This window comes from Electrona antarctica (assembly GCF_951216825.1).
Source record: "Electrona antarctica genome assembly, chromosome: 4".
Lineage (NCBI taxonomy): Eukaryota > Metazoa > Chordata > Actinopteri > Myctophiformes > Myctophidae > Electrona > Electrona antarctica.
This window is the reverse complement of record NC_136809.1, coordinates 47,711,341-47,731,757: the sequence shown is the minus strand read 5'-3', so window position 1 is coordinate 47,731,757 and position 20,417 is coordinate 47,711,341. Positions and strand designations below refer to the sequence as shown.

General features: G+C 39.4%; 1 protein-coding gene across 1 annotated transcript; it reads left to right on the top strand.

The window, feature by feature from the left end:
• Positions 1 to 880: 880 nt before the first annotated feature.
• Positions 881 to 5,325, top strand: erp27 (endoplasmic reticulum protein 27; the record flags this gene model as incomplete). The annotated part of the gene is made up of 7 exons (XM_079498461.1): positions 881 to 938; positions 1,757 to 1,842; positions 2,701 to 2,838; positions 2,954 to 3,070; positions 3,510 to 3,635; positions 4,513 to 4,710; positions 5,284 to 5,325. The coding sequence occupies 7 exons, from the start codon at positions 881 to 883 to the stop codon at positions 5,323 to 5,325; spliced, it is 765 nt and encodes a 254-aa protein (XP_079354587.1).
• Positions 5,326 to 20,417: the final 15,092 nt, after the last annotated feature.

Genomic DNA, 20,417 nt, shown 5'->3' with positions numbered 1-20,417 from the left:
ATGCGGCCCGCAGGTTAATATCAACTGGCGGCCTGAGGGCCACATGTGGCCCCCACCTTCACCTAATGCGGCCCGCAGGTTAATATCAACTGGCGGCCTGAGGGCCACATGTGGCCCCCACCTTCACCTAATGCGGCCCGCAGGTTAATATCAACTGGCGGCCTGATCTAAAAATATTTTTGGCGGCCCCCTATGGTCGCGGCCCACCGGGAAAATGCCCGGTATGACCTGTGGCCAGTCCAGCCCTGGCACCCACGCTGCTAATCCTGACAGCGTGTCGCGGGGTCGACTCCCGATCTGGACACTTTTGCTGCGTGTCACTCCCCATCTCTCTCCCCCATTTCCTGTCGGCATAATATCTTTAAAAAAAGATGAATTAATGATTAAGTCATACATGAGTCACTATAACTTAACTAAAGTGAATATATCATATCAGTAGTCAGTAGTACCACAGTCATTAACCATAGTCAGCACCATAGATATTAACCATCAGCACCATAGCCAGTACACAGTCATAGTACCATAGTAATAGAACATTCATTATTTTCCAGAAAATTGTCGCCTATAACGATGAGCCCAAAACAGGCACGCCAGGTCGAGAGTGGGGGCAGAAAAACACAAATGCAGCCATGCTGTCACCATGACACAGTGACACGTCGGCCAACTTATCACTAACACCTGTATGATTCTCACGAAGCCTCCAATCACAACCCAGAGGACCACTCTCATGCACCATGTGGAAACCGCTAAGGGCTCTCAGCGGTTGCCACATGGTGCATGAGACAGCTATAGGGCAGCTACCTGGACACCACTCTTATACACAGAACAGGATTTGCTTATAGGTATTCTTTCTGTGGCTCCCTCGCTAAAACAATATAACATGCAAATCTCTCTGTTCTTGTCTGCCCTGGTCTTCTCTGCCCTTGCAGAAGAGAAAGGTAAGAGTTAGACTCGCTAATGGTCACTACATCTCTCTCTCTCTCTCTCTCTCTCTCTCTCTCTCTCCTAATCTATCCCACCTATCAACACGTCTTGCTGCTCTGCAGTACTAATATCTCTCTATATGAAAATGTCTGTGTGTATAATAATTGTTTATTATAGCACCTTTCAAAAACAGGGTTTAAAAAGTGCTAAAATGTATTATGACAGAGGTGGTAACCTTTCAAACGGGAAGCAAAGCAAGAAATTAAAATAAGTGTGAAGATAATAAAATGAGGAGCTAGTAATAAAATAATCATATGAAGCCATGCAGTCTGGAAAATGTTGTTATTAGGAGAGTCTTAAAAGACTAAATTGACTTTGTCAATCTGATGTAAGTCATTCCATATACTGTATAGGGACTAAATGGGAAAGGCTCCATCACCTTTGTTCTTTAATCTACATTCAGGAACAAACGCATTTGAGAGAGCAAACCAGCACATAGTTAAAAATGTGTAATATAACTGAGCTTAAAAAGCTATTAATAAAATCATTCTAAAATGCAGAAACAGCGAGTGACCACTACAGGCAATGATTGCAAAAATACAATCTGAATGCTCTCTGTGAAAACAAATTCTGACAAACAAGCTTTATAGGCAGGAAAAGAGATTGCAGAGACATGCAGATATGTTCTGCATTTCCAGAGTCGTATTAACATACATGCTCTTGCTCACATATCTACAGTATCTCCGTGTAAACATCTACTGTATGTGTGTGACTTTGCTCCGTTTTTTTCCATGTCTATCTCTCTGTTTCTCTTGTTCTCTCTCACTATCAGACGGCACCTTCCCGAGGCTGGCCGACACTACAGCTGTTGAGGCCTTCATCGACTCCGCAGAGGTGGTCGTCATTGGGTTCATTGAGGTCAGACAGGCAAAAATGATAATGAATGACAATGATAATGAACAAACTAGACAGGAAAGTCAGGGACGTGTACAGTGGGCTGAAGTGAGGGCTGAGACATCGTAAGGACAAACCACCGGGACCACTGCATGGGTCACTTGGGTCAGGCTAATTACGCTAACATGCATATGTGGCAAACCAGGCACCACCAGTGCAAATCTGGCAATCGCTGAGTGTGTAGGGGCTAAAAAAGAAAATTACAACATTCCTTTTTACACCCTTCTCTTCTTGTCGAGACAGTGGTACAGTAATGCTCTCACGGATGCATTTGGGGGGGAAATATGTTTCCTCTCGGCCACACGTTTGGCTCGGGAAATGGCTTCCTTGCAGTTAGGATAGGGAGCGGGCGGCTGTTTCACACAGGCGAGCCGTTTGGCCAAACTCCTGATGCGGGGGCAGAAGGTGGGCCGGCTGGACTGGACGACAAACTCAAGAAGCACCAGCAGAGCTTTTTTGTGGGCTTGGCTCAAATGAGTTTGCTGTAAACAAGGGAGAGGTTCATAGAAGGAGAGACGCAGAGCGGAAGAGGAAGAGAGAGAGAGAGAGAGAGAGAGAGAGAGAGAGAGAGAGAGAGAGAGAGAGCACATGAGGGTAGTGATGTCCAGGGCAATAAGAGACCAAAATATAGTTTTTGTTATGACTCACTGGGGAAAAAACTCATATTATAGGCTTTAAAATGATCAGATGGATTTCCAGAGTGCATGGTGCGTTATGATCTCAACCTTGGATGTGAATCCATGTTGAAGAATATAAATCACCATCTTTTCCTAACATCATAAACTTGTTTTTCTCCATTCTTGTTCCGATCTTCTGCCTCAGGGAGAGGAAAGCCATGGCTATGCAGAGCTTGTCGCAGCTGCCAAGCGCGTAGATACCATTGCCTATGCCCTGTGCAGTGTCAAAGAGGTGTGGGCTGACTACAGCATTACCTCAGACACGATCACCATCTTCAGAAAGGTAATCTGCATCGCTGTGAACAGTAAATCCACTCTGGGCCCATTTTCGATACAGCGCGTGCGAAGAACCTGACACGACGTGTTCGACTGAACGGTGTTGGTTTGTGTCTCTCCAGGCAGATAACCACCAGGACAATCTGGTTCTCTCTAACATCAAAAAGCTGGAAACTGACGGCCTGGTGAACTTCTTCACCACCAATGAGCTGCGCTACCTCACAGAGTACAGCCAAGTGGTACGTCCACTCAGAGGCTTCATACTACAGTCTGTCTGTAACATTTTCCAGTAACTATAGTAATATAACTACGTTCACATTTTGAGTAATACTAATAATATTACATTTACTATTTTCCAAAAGTAACTCATTACTATTTTCATGAGCCTTGGTGGGCTTGAGTGTTTATTATAGATTGGGTTGGGATCGAGTTAGTCTCTCGAGAAAGGCTGTTTTCCCTCTGTTTTGCCAATGGGTTCCCAGATTGGGTCTAGATCTATTCTAGACCCTATAGAGCGAGGGATTTTTTTAATTATTATTTCTTTTTTAAGTAACTAGTAATAGGTAATATTACCGTTTTTGAGTAACTTTTCCAACACTGATAGTGAGAGTATAGACAATAGATGTCTCTCTCTATATAAACATGATTTCTGTCCCCTAATATTTTCTCTCTCCTCAGTCGGCAGTGGGTCTGTTCAATTCAGAGGTGAAGACACACCTGCTGCTGTTTGCCAACAGAGGGAGTAAAGACTACACCCAACTGCAGGATCGTCTGAAGACTGTGGCCCCAGAGTTTACTGGCAAGGTGAAAATAACAAGGGCTTGAATTCACACACATGGTTATACTGTAGGTCAGCTCATGTGAGTCAGTCCGACAAATCTACCAAATTAGTCAAGTAAGTCAAGTCAATTTATTTGTAAAGCACATTTAAAAACAACCAAAGGTCGACCAAAGTGCTATACAGCATGGAAATTGTATACACAAGACATCAAGGTTAAAATACAAAAAAGCAACAAATACAGAAACAGCATCAAATATATAAAAACCAAAACAGAAAGACAATAGCTGAAGAGAAAATGTAGGAGGACATGAAACAAGTGTCCAACCATTTGTCCAAAGGCAGGTTTGTTATTTAAAAGGCCTGGGAGAACAGGTGCGTTTTGAGTCTGCTTTTAACAGTGTCTAAAGAGGAATGGTATTATGGGCTATATCTTGCTTAAGGCTATACCTTAATCCTTATCCCTAAACTTATTTGCCATTTTTTACTATTTAAAAAAAACCTTTTAAAATAGTTCAAATAGCTAATATACAAGCTCACAACATGTAGATGTAGATCGGCTAGTTATATAGTTTTAAAATGATTTTCAAAATAGTAAAAAATGGCAAATAGGTTTAGGGATAAGGGATAAGGGTGGTGCAAGATGGAGCCCTATATCTTCACATTGTAAAATGGGCTATACTGTATGACATGAGTTTTAAAGTCACAGACGGTTAATGCCTAATTTGTACACGTTTAGACATGGTTGTACAAAAAAGTATATTTATTAGGCCTAACTATTATTGCCAATGCTGTGGTCAATTATTAAGTATAAATTAGTCCTGACTCTCTGAAGCTACTCTCTCTCTCTCTCTCTCTCTCTCTCTCTCTCTCTCTCTCTCTCTCTCTCTCTCTCTCTTTCAGTTCTTGTTTGTGCTGATAAATGGGGCACTGAAGTCCAACGCCAAGTCGTTGGCTTACTTCAGCCTCAAGACACGAGATCTTCCCCGGGTTGGTATCTATGATGGACACTCTGACATGAAATGGCTTCTTCCCGAAGGAGAGATCTCTACGGAACGCGTGCAGGAATTCTGTCAGTCCTTCCTACGAGGGGATCTGAAGGTGCGAATGCATTCAACTTAATCTTAATTTTAATCATACTTCATGGCTGCACAGCAGTGTCGTGACCTGCACGGTGCACCAATGTGCAGCCATGTGTAAATCACCCGTAACCTCATGGCTATGACTGCTATCTCTCTTTTAAATCATTCACACTTGTGTTAAGTGAGGGGCGTCTGGTAATGTTTGTTTAAAGTGCTCTAAACAAAAATGTAAAGGTCCATAGACTTGGCTGCCACTCTGTTTGTTTAACTCATTTAGGATTCAATGAGGCTGAATGTTGCTATACTGTAGATAGCAACAAGAACCCAAAAAGGGTTCCCGTCCTGAATGGGCTCTAAAAAAACTTAAATTAAAAGTCCATAGACTTGGCTGCCACTCTGCATATGTTTGTATTTAAATGCTCTAAACAAACATTTCAAAAGAAGTATCAACAGCAGCATCACGACAGCTTCTTTGTAAGGAGTACTGGTTGAGATGCTAACTTATATTGTTTATAAGTTAGATAGTTTGTTCGAGCCCTTACCGTATCGTATCTACTGTTTTAATATAACATATCCTTTTTTCCTCTTTCAGGATGTGAAGGAGGCAGGAGCAGAAGGCAAAACAGAGCTCTAGGAGTGTCTAAATCAATGTAAATTCATTCATATCTAATCTATTAAATAAACAGCTGTAAATGGAAGAGGGACTCATCGTGTGACTTCCTTCTGCAGTGGAAAGAGAATAGCCACTTTTGAGTGTGCGTGCATGTGTGCGTGTGTGTGTGTGCGTGTGTACACGGTGTGTCTGTTTGTGCGGGTCGGGAGTGAGCCTGTCTGCGCCGCGGTGTGGACAGCTGACCACAGGACACTGGCCACAAGCCGCTGTGATCCCAGCGGAGCTGTTGGCCTGTCGGTCGACGTGTCGGTCAGAACCACAACAGACCAACCCCTGAGACTGACAGTCTGACACACAGCAGGGGGAGATGATGGAGGGTTCACAGGCTGTCTGAGGTCACGCGACACGAGAGCTCAAAACGAAGACCGTGGCGTTGGATAACAGTAGCACTCATTCACCTCAACTCAACTTCACCTTATCGTCACAGTCAATTCAATTCAATTCAATTCAAAGGGCTTTATTGGCATGAGAAAACATACGTTTACATTGCCAAAGCAGAAAGCACAATACAACAATACAGCAATACAATCAAAACAAAAAATGTGTACATTTGAACGTCAGAATCTTCAATAGATCAATTTCTATATTGTACCAAGATCACTGGATGCAGGTATAGTGCAGGAATATACACAATGATTAGTCTTTAGGGTGGTTGTGTTCCGTTTGATATCCTTCTCCTATCACAGCAACTCACAGTCACATCACAGGTTGACTTTACATGTGTCCAAATGTGGGTGAAATTCTTTGCTTCACAAGCTCCATAATTTGCCGTTTCAAGAGAGCGGGGAATATATAGAAAAACGGGTCAAATGTGGTTTGTCAGTATATGAGCACTGTAAAATATATAAGGTGCATGATGATATATAATATAGAATATGTACTGTATATATCAGTCCATGTTATAGCCTATTACATAATACATTACCATATATTCATGCATAAAGGTGCATGGTTTAACAGGAAATAAAATAGCAATAAAACGAGGCAGTTAAAAATAGCAGCAGATCATAACAGTGCCAGCTGTCAGTGCAGCAGCAGCAAAAGCAGAACTCAACTCGATGGTTTTTCATAGCCTATAGATTAAAACTCAGTGAAACAGTCAAGTATAGATGATGATTCAAAAACAATTGTTTGCATGAAATAAGCTTCCTCAAAACAGCCAGTTAAGTGTACAACTTTACCCATGCAGCAGGTTCATGTCAGGCCAGGGATAACGGATAAGATCGCATGCAATGGCAGACAAACACCCTTGATAGTAATATAAGTCAAATAGTAGGTCAACAAAATCTAAAATAAAGTTAATGAGATATGACTTTTCAACATGAGGGTTGAAAACAGACCATAAAAGATCTATAAAGGAACAACAGATGCAGCCGTAGACATCAAGAAGGCTACGTTTGTTGAGCTGATCCCAAAGAATTCTTTGAAAAAAAAGGGAATTTCAAGAACCAGACTGAATGGAGGATAATTAGTGGTGTTGTTCAGCCAAGCGGATAAATCAACCGGAAGAGGGAAAGCACAGGCTGGCACACGGAGCCGCCAGATGGAAATGTGTGGAAGTCGCCAATCTTAACCACTTAAGCCCCATGTATACAGTACCGTACATTTCATCGTACGACCAATATAGTGAATATAGCCTGTTGTGTACAGCCTCACAAAGTGTCGCATCATGACACACTACAGTGTTGATTTCGTCGACTAAAAGTACATGACGAACAATGGCTGGGTTTCCCAAACAACACTTCTTACACCATGGTGTAAGAAGTGTTGTTTGGGAAACCCAGCCATTGTTCGTCACCAATACATTTTTCATTTTCACTGACGGAAACTAAATAAAAACTAAGCTATGATGAATGAAATACACTGACAAATTCCGTCAACAAATAAAAACTAGACTAAAATGTTGTGGTGGGACTAGTGTAGAAGAGATCCACTAGAACTAAAAGGCAAATCATTTCATGCTTGGTTGGACGCGCTGTGAGCTTGTAGAGCGGCTATTTTCAGCATGCAACCAAGTGTAAAATCACGATCAAGGCCCGCCAAAATACATTTTAGTCGACTATATCAACTGTAGATTTAGTCAACTAAAATCTTAGGATATTTAGTCAACTAAAACTAGACTAACACTAAGGACTATGACTAAAACTAAATAAAAATTTGCTGTCAAAATCAACACACGTTAAAAACGTATTTTTTCAAATCCTCAAAAATGATGAAAAACGGCATACTATAGTCCAAGACAAGACATGCCCATGGTCAAAAAGGATGAAAAACGAGGATTTAAAAAAAAGAGGAATATCACTCCAAGACCATGGGCTATAGTCCATGGTTTCGGGCTGATTTTAGTCTTTTTTTTAATCCTCAAAAATGATGAAAAATCACACCCATGTGAAGTGAGTGGTGCAACTCTGTGTGGGGGTTCCCGGGGGGGGGGGGGGGGGTTCCAGACCCACAGGAACGCACCCAGGGTGCCGGCCTGGTTCCGGCGAGCCGCCCCGCGTCCAAAACGGTAGAGTAATGACAGAGTTACTATGTGGGGGTCCCCGGGGGTGGGGGAGGGGGGGGGCTTCCAGACCCCCAGGAACGCGCCCAGGGGGCCGGGCTGGTTCTGGCGTGCCGCCCCGTGTCCGAAACGGTTGAGAAATGACAGAGAAAACAACCATGCTGTTTTCATGCTCATACCCAGCCAGCCAGGCAGGCAGGCAGGCAGGCAGGGGTAAGGGAGTGGTTGCACCACTCAAAAACTGCATGCTGTAGTATGCCGTCCAAGGCCATGGGCTATGGGCTGAACTTGAACCCACAACCTGTGGCTCACATAGACAGCAGCTTATCACAGAGAGCCACCACTCTCTGAGGATCTCCTCAGCTTTCCATCTCTTTCCAGTGTTCTTCTGGATGTTATTCTCCAAAACATGCTGCAGAGTGAAAATAGGAGGAACTCAGCAGGATTTGAACTCACAACCTCTGGCTCACATGGGTGTCATCTTAACAAGGGTGCCACAGAGCCCTCTGTGATTTTAAGTTTTGAATTGTTCCTCTTGGCGTCACCTTTCAAATGGGGCCTTGGGATCATGTACAGAGCATTTGAATCAAATTAAGGTGTCTTTAGTGCATTTAATGGTTATCGTGGATGTTAATCAGATAATAGAGGAAAAACCATGACAGAACACAGAGAGCCTGGTAACTCAGTGTGTTAAGTGGCTGTTTACATGATCCAGACGTTGTGGGTTCAAATCCGACTCTGGTCTTTACTCTGAAACTTTACTTTGAAGAAAGAAGAAGATAAAACTGCATGGAAATCTCACTCAGTCAGGCTAAGGCAGTGGTGGTAAGGGAAATGGCCTTGAAGTTTATGCATCGTGGTGTGGCGAACCACTCGCAGGTTCAAGCCTAATGCCACTAACTAACTGATGTCCTGATCCTACTGGTTGACCATGATCCTTGCGCAGTATTATATGGGAGTGGGTGGTGCTGCCCCCCGGATGTTTCGGACAATAAAATGAGGTGGCTATGAAACTAAAATCCAGATCTGTCTGAAATATTAATACAAGGAGAGAGAGGAAGGGGTGTGGTGAGAGAGAGAGAGGAAGGGGTGTACGTCTCAACCTATTTAACTTAAACGCCCAATGCATTCTCAATGGCAATAGCACAAACTTTGGCATGCTACATAATTACACCTAGAAACCCCATTCAAACCTAGTTAGGTTCATCCTACGGTGGACATGTTTGCCTGAAAAGGAATCTTTGAAATGTTTCATAGTTTTAGAAATATAGTGCTTTCAAATTTGAGAAGTTTATAATGGGGCTCAATGGCAGCTCTATGGCACAAAGTCACTTTCACCTAGAAACTCCATTCACACTTTTTATAATTCAGCTTACTGTGGGCACACATGCTGGAACGTTTTACTTTGAAATGTTTTGTAGTTTCTGAGTTATTTAACTTAAACGCCCAATGCATTCTCAATGACAATAAAACAAACTTTGGCACGCTACTAGTCCTACATACTTACACCTAGAAACCCCATTCAAACCTATTTAGGTCCATCCTACGGTGGACATGTTTGCCTGAAAAGGAATCTTTGAATTGTTTCATAGTTTTAGAAATATAGTGCTTTCAAATTTGAGAAGTTTATAATGGGGATCAATGGCAGCTCTATGGCACGTCAAAAAGTCACTTTCACCTAGAAACTCCATTCACACTTTATATAATTCAGCTTACTGTGGGCACACATGCTGGAACTTTTTACTTTGAAATGTTTTGTAGTTTCTGAGTTATTTAACTTAAACGCCCAATGCATTCTCAATGACAATAAAACAAACTTTGGCACGCTACTAGTCCTACATACTTACACCTAGAATCCCCATTCAAACCTATTTAGGTTCATCTTATGGTGGACATGTTTGCCTGAAAAGGAATCTTTGAAATGTTTCATCGTTTTAGAAATATAGTGCTTTAAATTTGAGAAATGTATAATGGCAGATAGTGGAACGTCAAAAAATCACTTTCACCTAGAAACTCCATTCACACGTTTTATAATTCAGCTTACTGTGGAGACACATGCTGGAACTTTTTACTTTGAAATGTTTTGTAGTTTCTGAGTTATTTAACTTAAACGCCCAATGCATTCCCAATGGCAATAGCACAAGCTTTGGCATGCTACTAGTCCTACATACTTACACCTAGAAACCCCATTCAAACCTATTTAGGTTCATCTTACGGTGGACATGTTTGCCTGAAAAGGAATCATTGATATGTTTCATCGTTTTAGAAATATAGTGCTTTCAAATTTGAGACATTTACAATGGGGCTCAATGGCAGATATTGGCACGTCAAAAAAGCACTTTCACCTAGAAACTCCATTCACACTTTTTATAATTCAGCTTACTGTGGAGACACATGCTGGAACTTTTTACTTTGAAATGTTTTGTAGTTTCTGAGTTATTTAACTTAAACGCCCAATGCATTCCCAATGGCAATAGCACAAACTTTGGCATGCTACTAGTCCTACATACTTACACCTAGAAACCGCATTCAAACCTATTTAGGTTCATCTTACGGTGGACATGTTTGCCTGAAAAGGAATCTTTGAAATGTTTCATAGTTTTAGAAATATAGTGCTTTTAAATTAGAGACATTTACAATGGGGCTCAATGGCAGATATTGGCACGTCAAAAAAGCACTTTCACCTAGAAACTCCATTCACACTTTTTATAATTCAGCTTACTGTGGAGACACATGCTGGAACTTTTTACTTTGAAATATTTTGTAGTTTCTGAGTTATTTAACTTAAACGCCCAATGCATTCCCAATGGCAATAGCACAAACTTTGGCATGCTACAATCCTACATACTTACACCTAGAAACCCCATTCAAACCTATTTAGGTTCATCTTACGGTGGACATGTTTGCCTGAAAAGGAATCTTTGAAATGTTTCATAGTTTTAGAAATATAGTGCTTTTAAATTAGAGACATTTACAATGGGGCTCAATGGCAGATATTGGCACGTCAAAAAAGCACTTTCACCTAGAAACTCCATTCACACTTTTTATAATTCAGCTTACTGTGGAGACACATGCTGGAACTTTTTACTTTGAAATGTTTTGTAGTTTCTGAGTTATTTAACTTAAACGCCCAATGCATTCCCAATGGCAATAGCACAAACTTTGGCATGCTACAATCCTACATACTTACACCTAGAAACCCCATTCAAACCTATTTAGGTTCATCTTACGGTGGACATGTTTGCCTGAAAAGGAATCTTTGAAATGTTTCATAGTTTTAGAAATATAGTGCTTTAAATTTGAGAAATGTATAATGGCAGATAGTGGCACGTCAAAAAATCACTTTCACCTAGAAACTCCATTCACACGTTTTATAATTCAGCTTACTGTGGAGACACATGCTGGAACTTTTTACTTTGAAATGTTTCATAGTTTTAGAAATATAGTGCTTTCAATTTGAGAAATTCATAATGGCAGATAGTGGCACGTCAAAAATGCATTCACCTAGAAACTCCATTCACACTTCTTATAATTCAGCTTTCTGTGGAGACACATGCTGGAACTTTTTACTTTGAAATGTTTTGTAGTTTCTGAGTTATTTAGGTTAAACGCCCAATGCATTCCCAATGGCAATAGCACAAACTTTGGTATGCTACTAGTCCTACATACTTACACCTAGAAACCCCATTCAAACCTATTTAGGTTCATCTTACGGTGGACATGTTTGCCTGAAAAGGAATCTTTGAAATGTTTCATCGTTTTAGAAATATAGTGCTTTTAAATTTGAGAAATTCAGAATGGGGGTCAATGGCAGATTTTGGCAAGTAAACATTTGAGTGGGGTTTGAACCCACAATCTCCAGATCATGCAGCCAGTGTGCTAAGTCACTGATCTACTTGCTACCTGCCACAACACAGTCTTCTGTTCCCTTTGAGTACAACATTGATACAAAAATAAAATACAAAAAATAAAATAACAGGAGATTTGTCTATTGTTTCTTTTGCTGTTGTTTATCTCTAGACGTTCGAATGTTTATGAACCACAATGGAAACAAGTCTCTGGCTCTTCTGTCATTATCTATTCGGCCTTTTATGAACAGCATGCACAGTGGCTCACTGGGTACAGAGCCTTCCTGGGAATCAGGAGGCTGCAGGTTCAAGTCCTGGCTCTGACATAGTGTCCCAAAATCATGAAAATATGACAAAATATATTATGCCGTCCCAAACCATGGACTATAGTATGTCATTTTTTCATGATTTTCATCTTTTTTTCAAATCCTCCAAAATCATATAAAACGACATGCTATAGTATGCCGTCCGAAGCCATGAACTATAGTATGTCGTTTTTTCATGATTTTCATCATTTTTTCAAATAGTCCAAAATCACGAAAAACGACATGCTATAGTATGCCGTCCGAAAAAATATATAACTTTGGCATGCTACTAGTCCTACATACCTATTTAGGTTCATCTTACGGTGGACATGTTTGCCTGAAAAGGAATCTTTGAAATGTTTCATAGTTTTAGAAATATAGTGCTTTCAATTTGAGAAATTCATAATGGCAGATAGTGGCACGTCAAAGATTCATTCACCTAGAAACTCCATTCACACTTTTTATAATTCAGCTTTCTGTGGAGACACATGCTGGAACTTTTTACTTTGAAATGTTTTGTAGTTTCTGAGTTATTTAGGTTAAACGCCCAATGCATTCCCAATGGCAATAGCACAAACTTTGGCATGCTACTAGTCCTACATACTTACACCTAGAAACCCCATTCAAACCTATTTAGGTTCATCTTACGGTGGACATGTTTGCCTGTAAAGGAATCTTTGAAATGTTTTATCGTTTTAGAAATATAGTGCTTTTAAATTTGAGAAATTCAGAATGGGGGTCAATGGCAGATTTTGGCAAGTAAACATTTGAGTGGGGTTTGAACCCACAATCTCCAGATCATGCAGCCAGTGTGCTAAGTCACTGATCTACTTGCTACCTGCCACAACACAGTCTGCTGTTCCCTTTGAGTACAACATTGATACAAAAATAAAATACAAAAAATAAAATAACAGGAGATTTGTCTATTGTTTCTTTTGCTGTTGTTTATCTCTAGACGTTCGAATGTTTATGAACCACAATGGAAACAAGTCTCTGGCTCTTCTGTCATTATCTATTTGGCCTTTTAATAACGGCATGCACAGTGGCTCACTGGGTACAGAGCCTGCCTGGGAATCAGGAGGCTGCAGGTTCAAGTCCTGGCTCTGCCTGAAAAGGAATCTTTGAAATGTTTCATAGTTTTAGAAATATAGTGCTTTTAAATTAGAGACATTTACAATGGGGCTCAATGGCAGATATTGGCACGTCAAAAAAGCACTTTCACCTAGAAACTCCATTCACACTTTTTATAATTCAGCTTACTGTGGAGACACATGCTGGAACTTTTTACTTTGAAATATTTTGTAGTTTCTGAGTTATTTAACTTAAACGCCCAATGCATTCCCAATGGCAATAGCACAAACTTTGGCATGCTACAATCCTACATACTTACACCTAGAACCCCCATTCAAACCTATTTAGGTTCATCTTACGGTGGACATGTTTGCCTGAAAAGGAATCTTTGAAATGTTTCATAGTTTTAGAAATATAGTGCTTTTAAATTAGAGACATTTACAATGGGGCTCAATGGCAGATATTGGCACGTCAAAAAAGCACTTTCACCTAGAAACTCCATTCACACTTTTTATAATTCAGCTTACTGTGGAGACACATGCTGGAACTTTTTACTTTGAAATGTTTTGTAGTTTCTGAGTTATTTAACTTAAACGCCCAATGCATTCCCAATGGCAATAGCACAAACTTTGGCATGCTACAATCCTACATACTTACACCTAGAAACCCCATTCAAACCTATTTAGGTTCATCTTACGGTGGACATGTTTGCCTGAAAAGGAATCTTTGAAATGTTTCATAGTTTTAGAAATATAGTGCTTTAAATTTGAGAAATGTATAATGGCAGATAGTGGCACGTCAAAAAATCACTTTCACCTAGAAACTCCATTCACACGTTTTATAATTCAGCTTACTGTGGAGACACATGCTGGAACTTTTTACTTTGAAATGTTTCATAGTTTTAGAAATATAGTGCTTTCAATTTGAGAAATTCATAATGGCAGATAGTGGCACGTCAAAAATGCATTCACCTAGAAACTCCATTCACACTTCTTATAATTCAGCTTTCTGTGGAGACACATGCTGGAACTTTTTACTTTGAAATGTTTTGTAGTTTCTGAGTTATTTAGGTTAAACGCCCAATGCATTCCCAATGGCAATAGCACAAACTTTGGTATGCTACTAGTCCTACATACTTACACCTAGAAACCCCATTCAAACCTATTTAGGTTCATCTTACGGTGGACATGTTTGCCTGAAAAGGAATCTTTGAAATGTTTCATCGTTTTAGAAATATAGTGCTTTTAAATTTGAGAAATTCAGAATGGGGGTCAATGGCAGATTTTGGCAAGTAAACATTTGAGTGGGGTTTGAACCCACAATCTCCAGATCATGCAGCCAGTGTGCTAAGTCACTGATCTACTTGCTACCTGCCACAACACAGTCTTCTGTTCCCTTTGAGTACAACATTGATACAAAAATAAAATACAAAAAATAAAATAACAGGAGATTTGTCTATTGTTTCTTTTGCTGTTGTTTATCTCTAGACGTTCGAATGTTTATGAACCACAATGGAAACAAGTCTCTGGCTCTTCTGTCATTATCTATTCGGCCTTTTATGAACAGCATGCACAGTGGCTCACTGGGTACAGAGCCTGCCTGGGAATCAGGAGGCTGCAGGTTCAAGTCCTGGCTCTGACATAGTGTCCCAAAATCATGAAAATATGACAAAATATATTATGCCGTCCCAAACCATGGACTATAGTATGTCATTTTTTCATGATTTTCATCTTTTTTTCAAATCCTCCAAAATCATATAAAACGACATGCTATAGTATGCCGTCCGAAGCCATGAACTATAGTATGTCGTTTTTTCATGATTTTCATCATTTTTTCAAATAGTCCAAAATCACGAAAAACGACATGCTATAGTATGCCGTCCGAAAAAATATATAACTTTGGCATGCTACTAGTCCTACATACCTATTTAGGTGCATCTTACGGTGGACATGTTTGCCTGAAAAGGAATCTTTGAAATGTTTCATAGTTTTAGAAATATAGTGCTTTCAATTTGAGAAATTCATAATGGCAGATAGTGGCACGTCAAAGATTCATTCACCTAGAAACTCCATTCACACTTTTTATAATTCAGCTTTCTGTGGAGACACATGCTGGAACTTTTTACTTTGAAATGTTTTGTAGTTTCTGAGTTATTTAGGTTAAACGCCCAATGCATTCCCAATGGCAATAGCACAAACTTTGGCATGCTACTAGTCCTACATACTTACACCTAGAAACCCCATTCAAACCTATTTAGGTTCATCTTACGGTGGACATGTTTGCCTGTAAAGGAATCTTTGAAATGTTTTATCGTTTTAGAAATATAGTGCTTTTAAATTTGAGAAATTCAGAATGGGGGTCAATGGCAGATTTTGGCAAGTAAACATTTGAGTGGGGTTTGAACCCACAATCTCCAGATCATGCAGCCAGTGTGCTAAGTCACTGATCTACTTGCTACCTGCCACAACACAGTCTGCTGTTCCCTTTGAGTACAACATTGATACAAAAATAAAATACAAAAAATAAAATAACAGGAGATTTGTCTATTGTTTCTTTTGCTGTTGTTTATCTCTAGACGTTCGAATGTTTATGAACCACAATGGAAACAAGTCTCTGGCTCTTCTGTCATTATCTATTTGGCCTTTTAATAACGGCATGCACAGTGGCTCACTGGGTACAGAGCCTGCCTGGGAATCAGGAGGCTGCAGGTTCAAGTCCTGGCTCTGACATGGTGTCCCAAAATCATGAAAATATGACAAAATATATTATGCCGTCCCAAACCATGGACTATAGTATGTAGTTTTTTCATGATTTTCATCTTTTTTTCAAATCCTCCAAAATCATGAAAAACGACATGCTATAGTATGCCGTCCGAAGCCATGAACTATAGTATGTCGTTTTTTCATGATTTTCATCTTTTTTTCAAATAGTCCAAAATCACGAAAAACGACATGCTATAGTATGCCGTCCGAAAAGAATTATAACTTTGGCATGCTACTAGTCCTACATACTTACACCTAGAATCCCCATTCAAACCTATTTAGGTTCATCTTACGGTGGACATGTTTGCCTGAAAAGGAATCTTTGAAATGTTTCATAGTTTTAGAAATATAGTGCTTTCAATTTGAGAAATGTATAATGGCAGATAGTGGCACGTCAAAAATTCATTCACCTAGAAACTCCATTCACACTTTTTATAATTCAGCTTACTGTGGAGACACATGCTGGAACTTTTTACTTTGAAATGTTTCATAGTTTTAGAAATATAGTGCTTTCAATTTGAGAAATTCATAATGGCAGATAGTGGCACGTCAAAAATTCATTCACCTAGAAACTCCATTCACACTTTTTATAATTCAGCTTACTGTGGAGACACATGCTGGAACTTTTTACTTTGAAATGTTTTGTAGTTTCTGAGTTATTTAGGTTAAACGCCCAATGCATTCCCAATGGCAATAGCACAAACTTTGGCATGCTACTAGTCCTACATACTTACACCTAGAAACCCCATTCAAACCTATTTAGGTTCATCTTACGGTGGACATGTTTGCCTGAAAAGGAATCTTTGAAATGTTTCATAGTTTTAGAAATATAGTGCTTTTAAATTAGAGACATTTACAATGGGGCTCAATGGCAGATATTGGCACGTCAAAAAAGCACTTTCACCTAGAAACTCCATTCACACTTTTTATAATTCAGCTTACTGTGGAGACACATGCTGGAACTTTTTACTTTGAAATGTTTTGTAGTTTCTGAGTTATTTAACTTAAACGCCCAATGCATTCCCAATGGCAATAGCACAAACTTTGGCATGCTACAATCCTACATACTTACACCTAGAAACCCCATTCAAACCTATTTAGGTTCATCTTACGGTGGACATGTTTGCCTGAAAAGGAATCTTTGAAATGTTTCATAGTTTTAGAAATATAGTGCTTTTAAATTAGAGACATTTACAATGGGGCTCAATGGCAGATATTGGCACGTCAAAAAAGCACTTTCACCTAGAAACTCCATTCACACTTTTTATAATTCAGCTTACTGTGGAGACACATGCTGGAACTTTTTACTTTGAAATGTTTTGTAGTTTCTGAGTTATTTAACTTAAACGCCCAATGCATTCCCAATGGCAATAGCACAAACTTTGGCATGCTACAATCCTACATACTTACACCTAGAAACCCCATTCAAACCTATTTAGGTTCATCTTACGGTGGACATGTTTGCCTGAAAAGGAATCTTTGAAATGTTTCATAGTTTTAGAAATATAGTGCTTTAAATTTGAGAAATGTATAATGGCAGATAGTGGCACGTCAAAAAATCACTTTCACCTAGAAACTCCATTCACACGTTTTATAATTCAGCTTACTGTGGAGACACATGCTGGAACTTTTTACTTTGAAATGTTTCATAGTTTTAGAAATATAGTGCTTTCAATTTGAGAAATTCATAATGGCAGATAGTGGCACGTCAAAGATTCATTCACCTAGAAACTCCATTCACACTTTTTATAATTCAGCTTTCTGTGGAGACACATGCTGGAACTTTTTACTTTGAAATGTTTTGTAGTTTCTGAGTTATTTAGGTTAAACGCCCAATGCATTCCCAATGGCAATAGCACAAACTTTGGCATGCTACTAGTCCTACATACTTACACCTAGAAACCCCATTCAAACCTATTTAGGTTCATCTTACGGTGGACATGTTTGCCTGTAAAGGAATCTTTGAAATGTTTTATCGTTTTAGAAATATAGTGCTTTTAAATTTGAGAAATTCAGAATGGGGGTCAATGGCAGATTTTGGCAAGTAAACATTTGAGTGGGGTTTGAACCCACAATCTCCAGATCATGCAGCCAGTGTGCTAAGTCACTGATCTACTTGCTACCTGCCACAACACAGTCTGCTGTTCCCTTTGAGTACAACATTGATACAAAAATAAAATACAAAAAATAAAATAACAGGAGATTTGTCTATTGTTTCTTTTGCTGTTGTTTATCTCTAGACGTTCGAATGTTTATGAACCACAATGGAAACAAGTCTCTGGCTCTTCTGTCATTATCTATTTGGCCTTTTAATAACGGCATGCACAGTGGCTCACTGGGTACAGAGCCTGCCTGGGAATCAGGAGGCTGCAGGTTCAAGTCCTGGCTCTGACATGGTGTCCCAAAATCATGAAAATATGACAAAATATATTATGCCGTCCCAAACCATGGACTACAGTATGTAGTTTTTTCATGATTTTCATCTTTTTTTCAAATCCTCCAAAATCATGAAAAACGACATGCTATAGTATGCCGTCCGAAGCCATGAACTATAGTATGTCGTTTTTTCATGATTTTCATCTTTTTTTCAAATAGTCCAAAATCACGAAAAACGACATGCTATAGTATGCCGTCCGAAAAGAATTATAACTTTGGCATGCTACTAGTCCTACATACTTACACCTAGAATCCCCATTCAAACCTATTTAGGTTCATCTTACGGTGGACATGTTTGCCTGAAAAGGAATCTTTGAAATGTTTCATAGTTTTAGAAATATAGTGCTTTCAATTTGAGAAATGTATAATGGCAGATAGTGGCACGTCAAAAATTCATTCACCTAGAAACTCCATTCACACTTTTTATAATTCAGCTTACTGTGGAGACACATGCTGGAACTTTTTACTTTGAAATGTTTCATAGTTTTAGAAATATAGTGCTTTCAATTTGAGAAATTCATAATGGCAGATAGTGGCACGTCAAAAATTCATTCACCTAGAAACTCCATTCACACTTTTTATAATTCAGCTTACTGTGGAGACACATGCTGGAACTTTTTACTTTGAAATGTTTTGTAGTTTCTGAGTTATTTAGGTTAAACGCCCAATGCATTCCCAATGGCAATAGCACAAACTTTGGCATGCTACTAGTCCTACATACTTACACCTAGAAACCCCATTCAAACCTATTTAGGTTCATCTTACGGTGGACATGTTTGCCTGAAAAGGAATCTTTGAAATGTTTCATAGTTTTAGAAATATAGTGCTTTTAAATTAGAGACATTTACAATGGGGCTCAATGGCAGATATTGGCACGTCAAAAAAGCACTTTCACCTAGAAACTCCATTCACACTTTTTATAATTCAGCTTACTGTGGAGACACATGCTGGAACTTTTTACTTTGAAATGTTTTGTAGTTTCTGAGTTATTTAACTTAAACGCCCAATGCATTCCCAATGGCAATAGCACAAACTTTGGCATGCTACAATCCTACATACTTACACCTAGAAACCCCATTCAAACCTATTTAGGTTCATCTTACGGTGGACATGTTTGCCTGAAAAGGAATCATTGAAATGTTTCATCGTTTTAGAAATATAGTGCTTTCAAATTTGAGACATTTACAATGGGGCTCAATGGCAGATATTGGCACGTCAAAAAAGCACTTTCACCTAGAAACTCCATTCACACTTTTTGAGTGGTGTAAACCACTCCTACAACTGGCTTTTGTGTGCAGAAAAAAATGAGCATGGTTGCTATGTTCAAAATAATTTCTGACGTAATTAAATCACACCCGGGTGAACTGGATGACCGTAGCAACCATGGTCATTTTCTCTGCACAGAAAAAGCCAGTTGTGAAATCACATCCGGGTGTGATTTCATTACGTCAGATCAGAGCTGATCAGGCTACATAATACCTTACCTTATTTCATTACGTTAGACATTACGTCAGACCACAGCTGATCATGCTATATAAAACCTTACACCACTCAGTTCACACGGGTGTGATTTTTATAATTCAGCTTACTGTGGAGACACATGCTGGAACTTTTTACTTTGAAATGTTTTGTAGTTTCTGAGTTATTTAACTTAAACGCCCAATGCATTCCCAATGGCAATAGCACAAGCTTTGGCATGCTACTAGTCCTACATACTTACACCTAGAAACCCCATTCAAACCTATTTAGGTTCATCTTACGGTGGACATGTTTGCCTGAAAAGGAATCATTGAAATGTTTCATCGTTTTAGAAATATAGTGCTTTCAAATTTGAGACATTTACAATGGGGCTCAATGGCAGATATTGGCACGTCAAAAAAGCACTTTCACCTAGAAACTCCATTCACACTTTTTTTGAGTGGTGTAAACCACTCCTACAACTGGCTTTTGTGTGCAGAAAAAAATGAGCATGGTTGCTATGTTCAAAATAATTTCTGACGTAATTAAATCACACCCGGGTGAACTGGATGACCGTAGCAACCATGGTCATTTTCTCTGCACAGAAAAAGCCAGTTGTGAAATCACATCCGGGTGTGATTTCATTACGTCAGATCAGAGCTGATCAGGC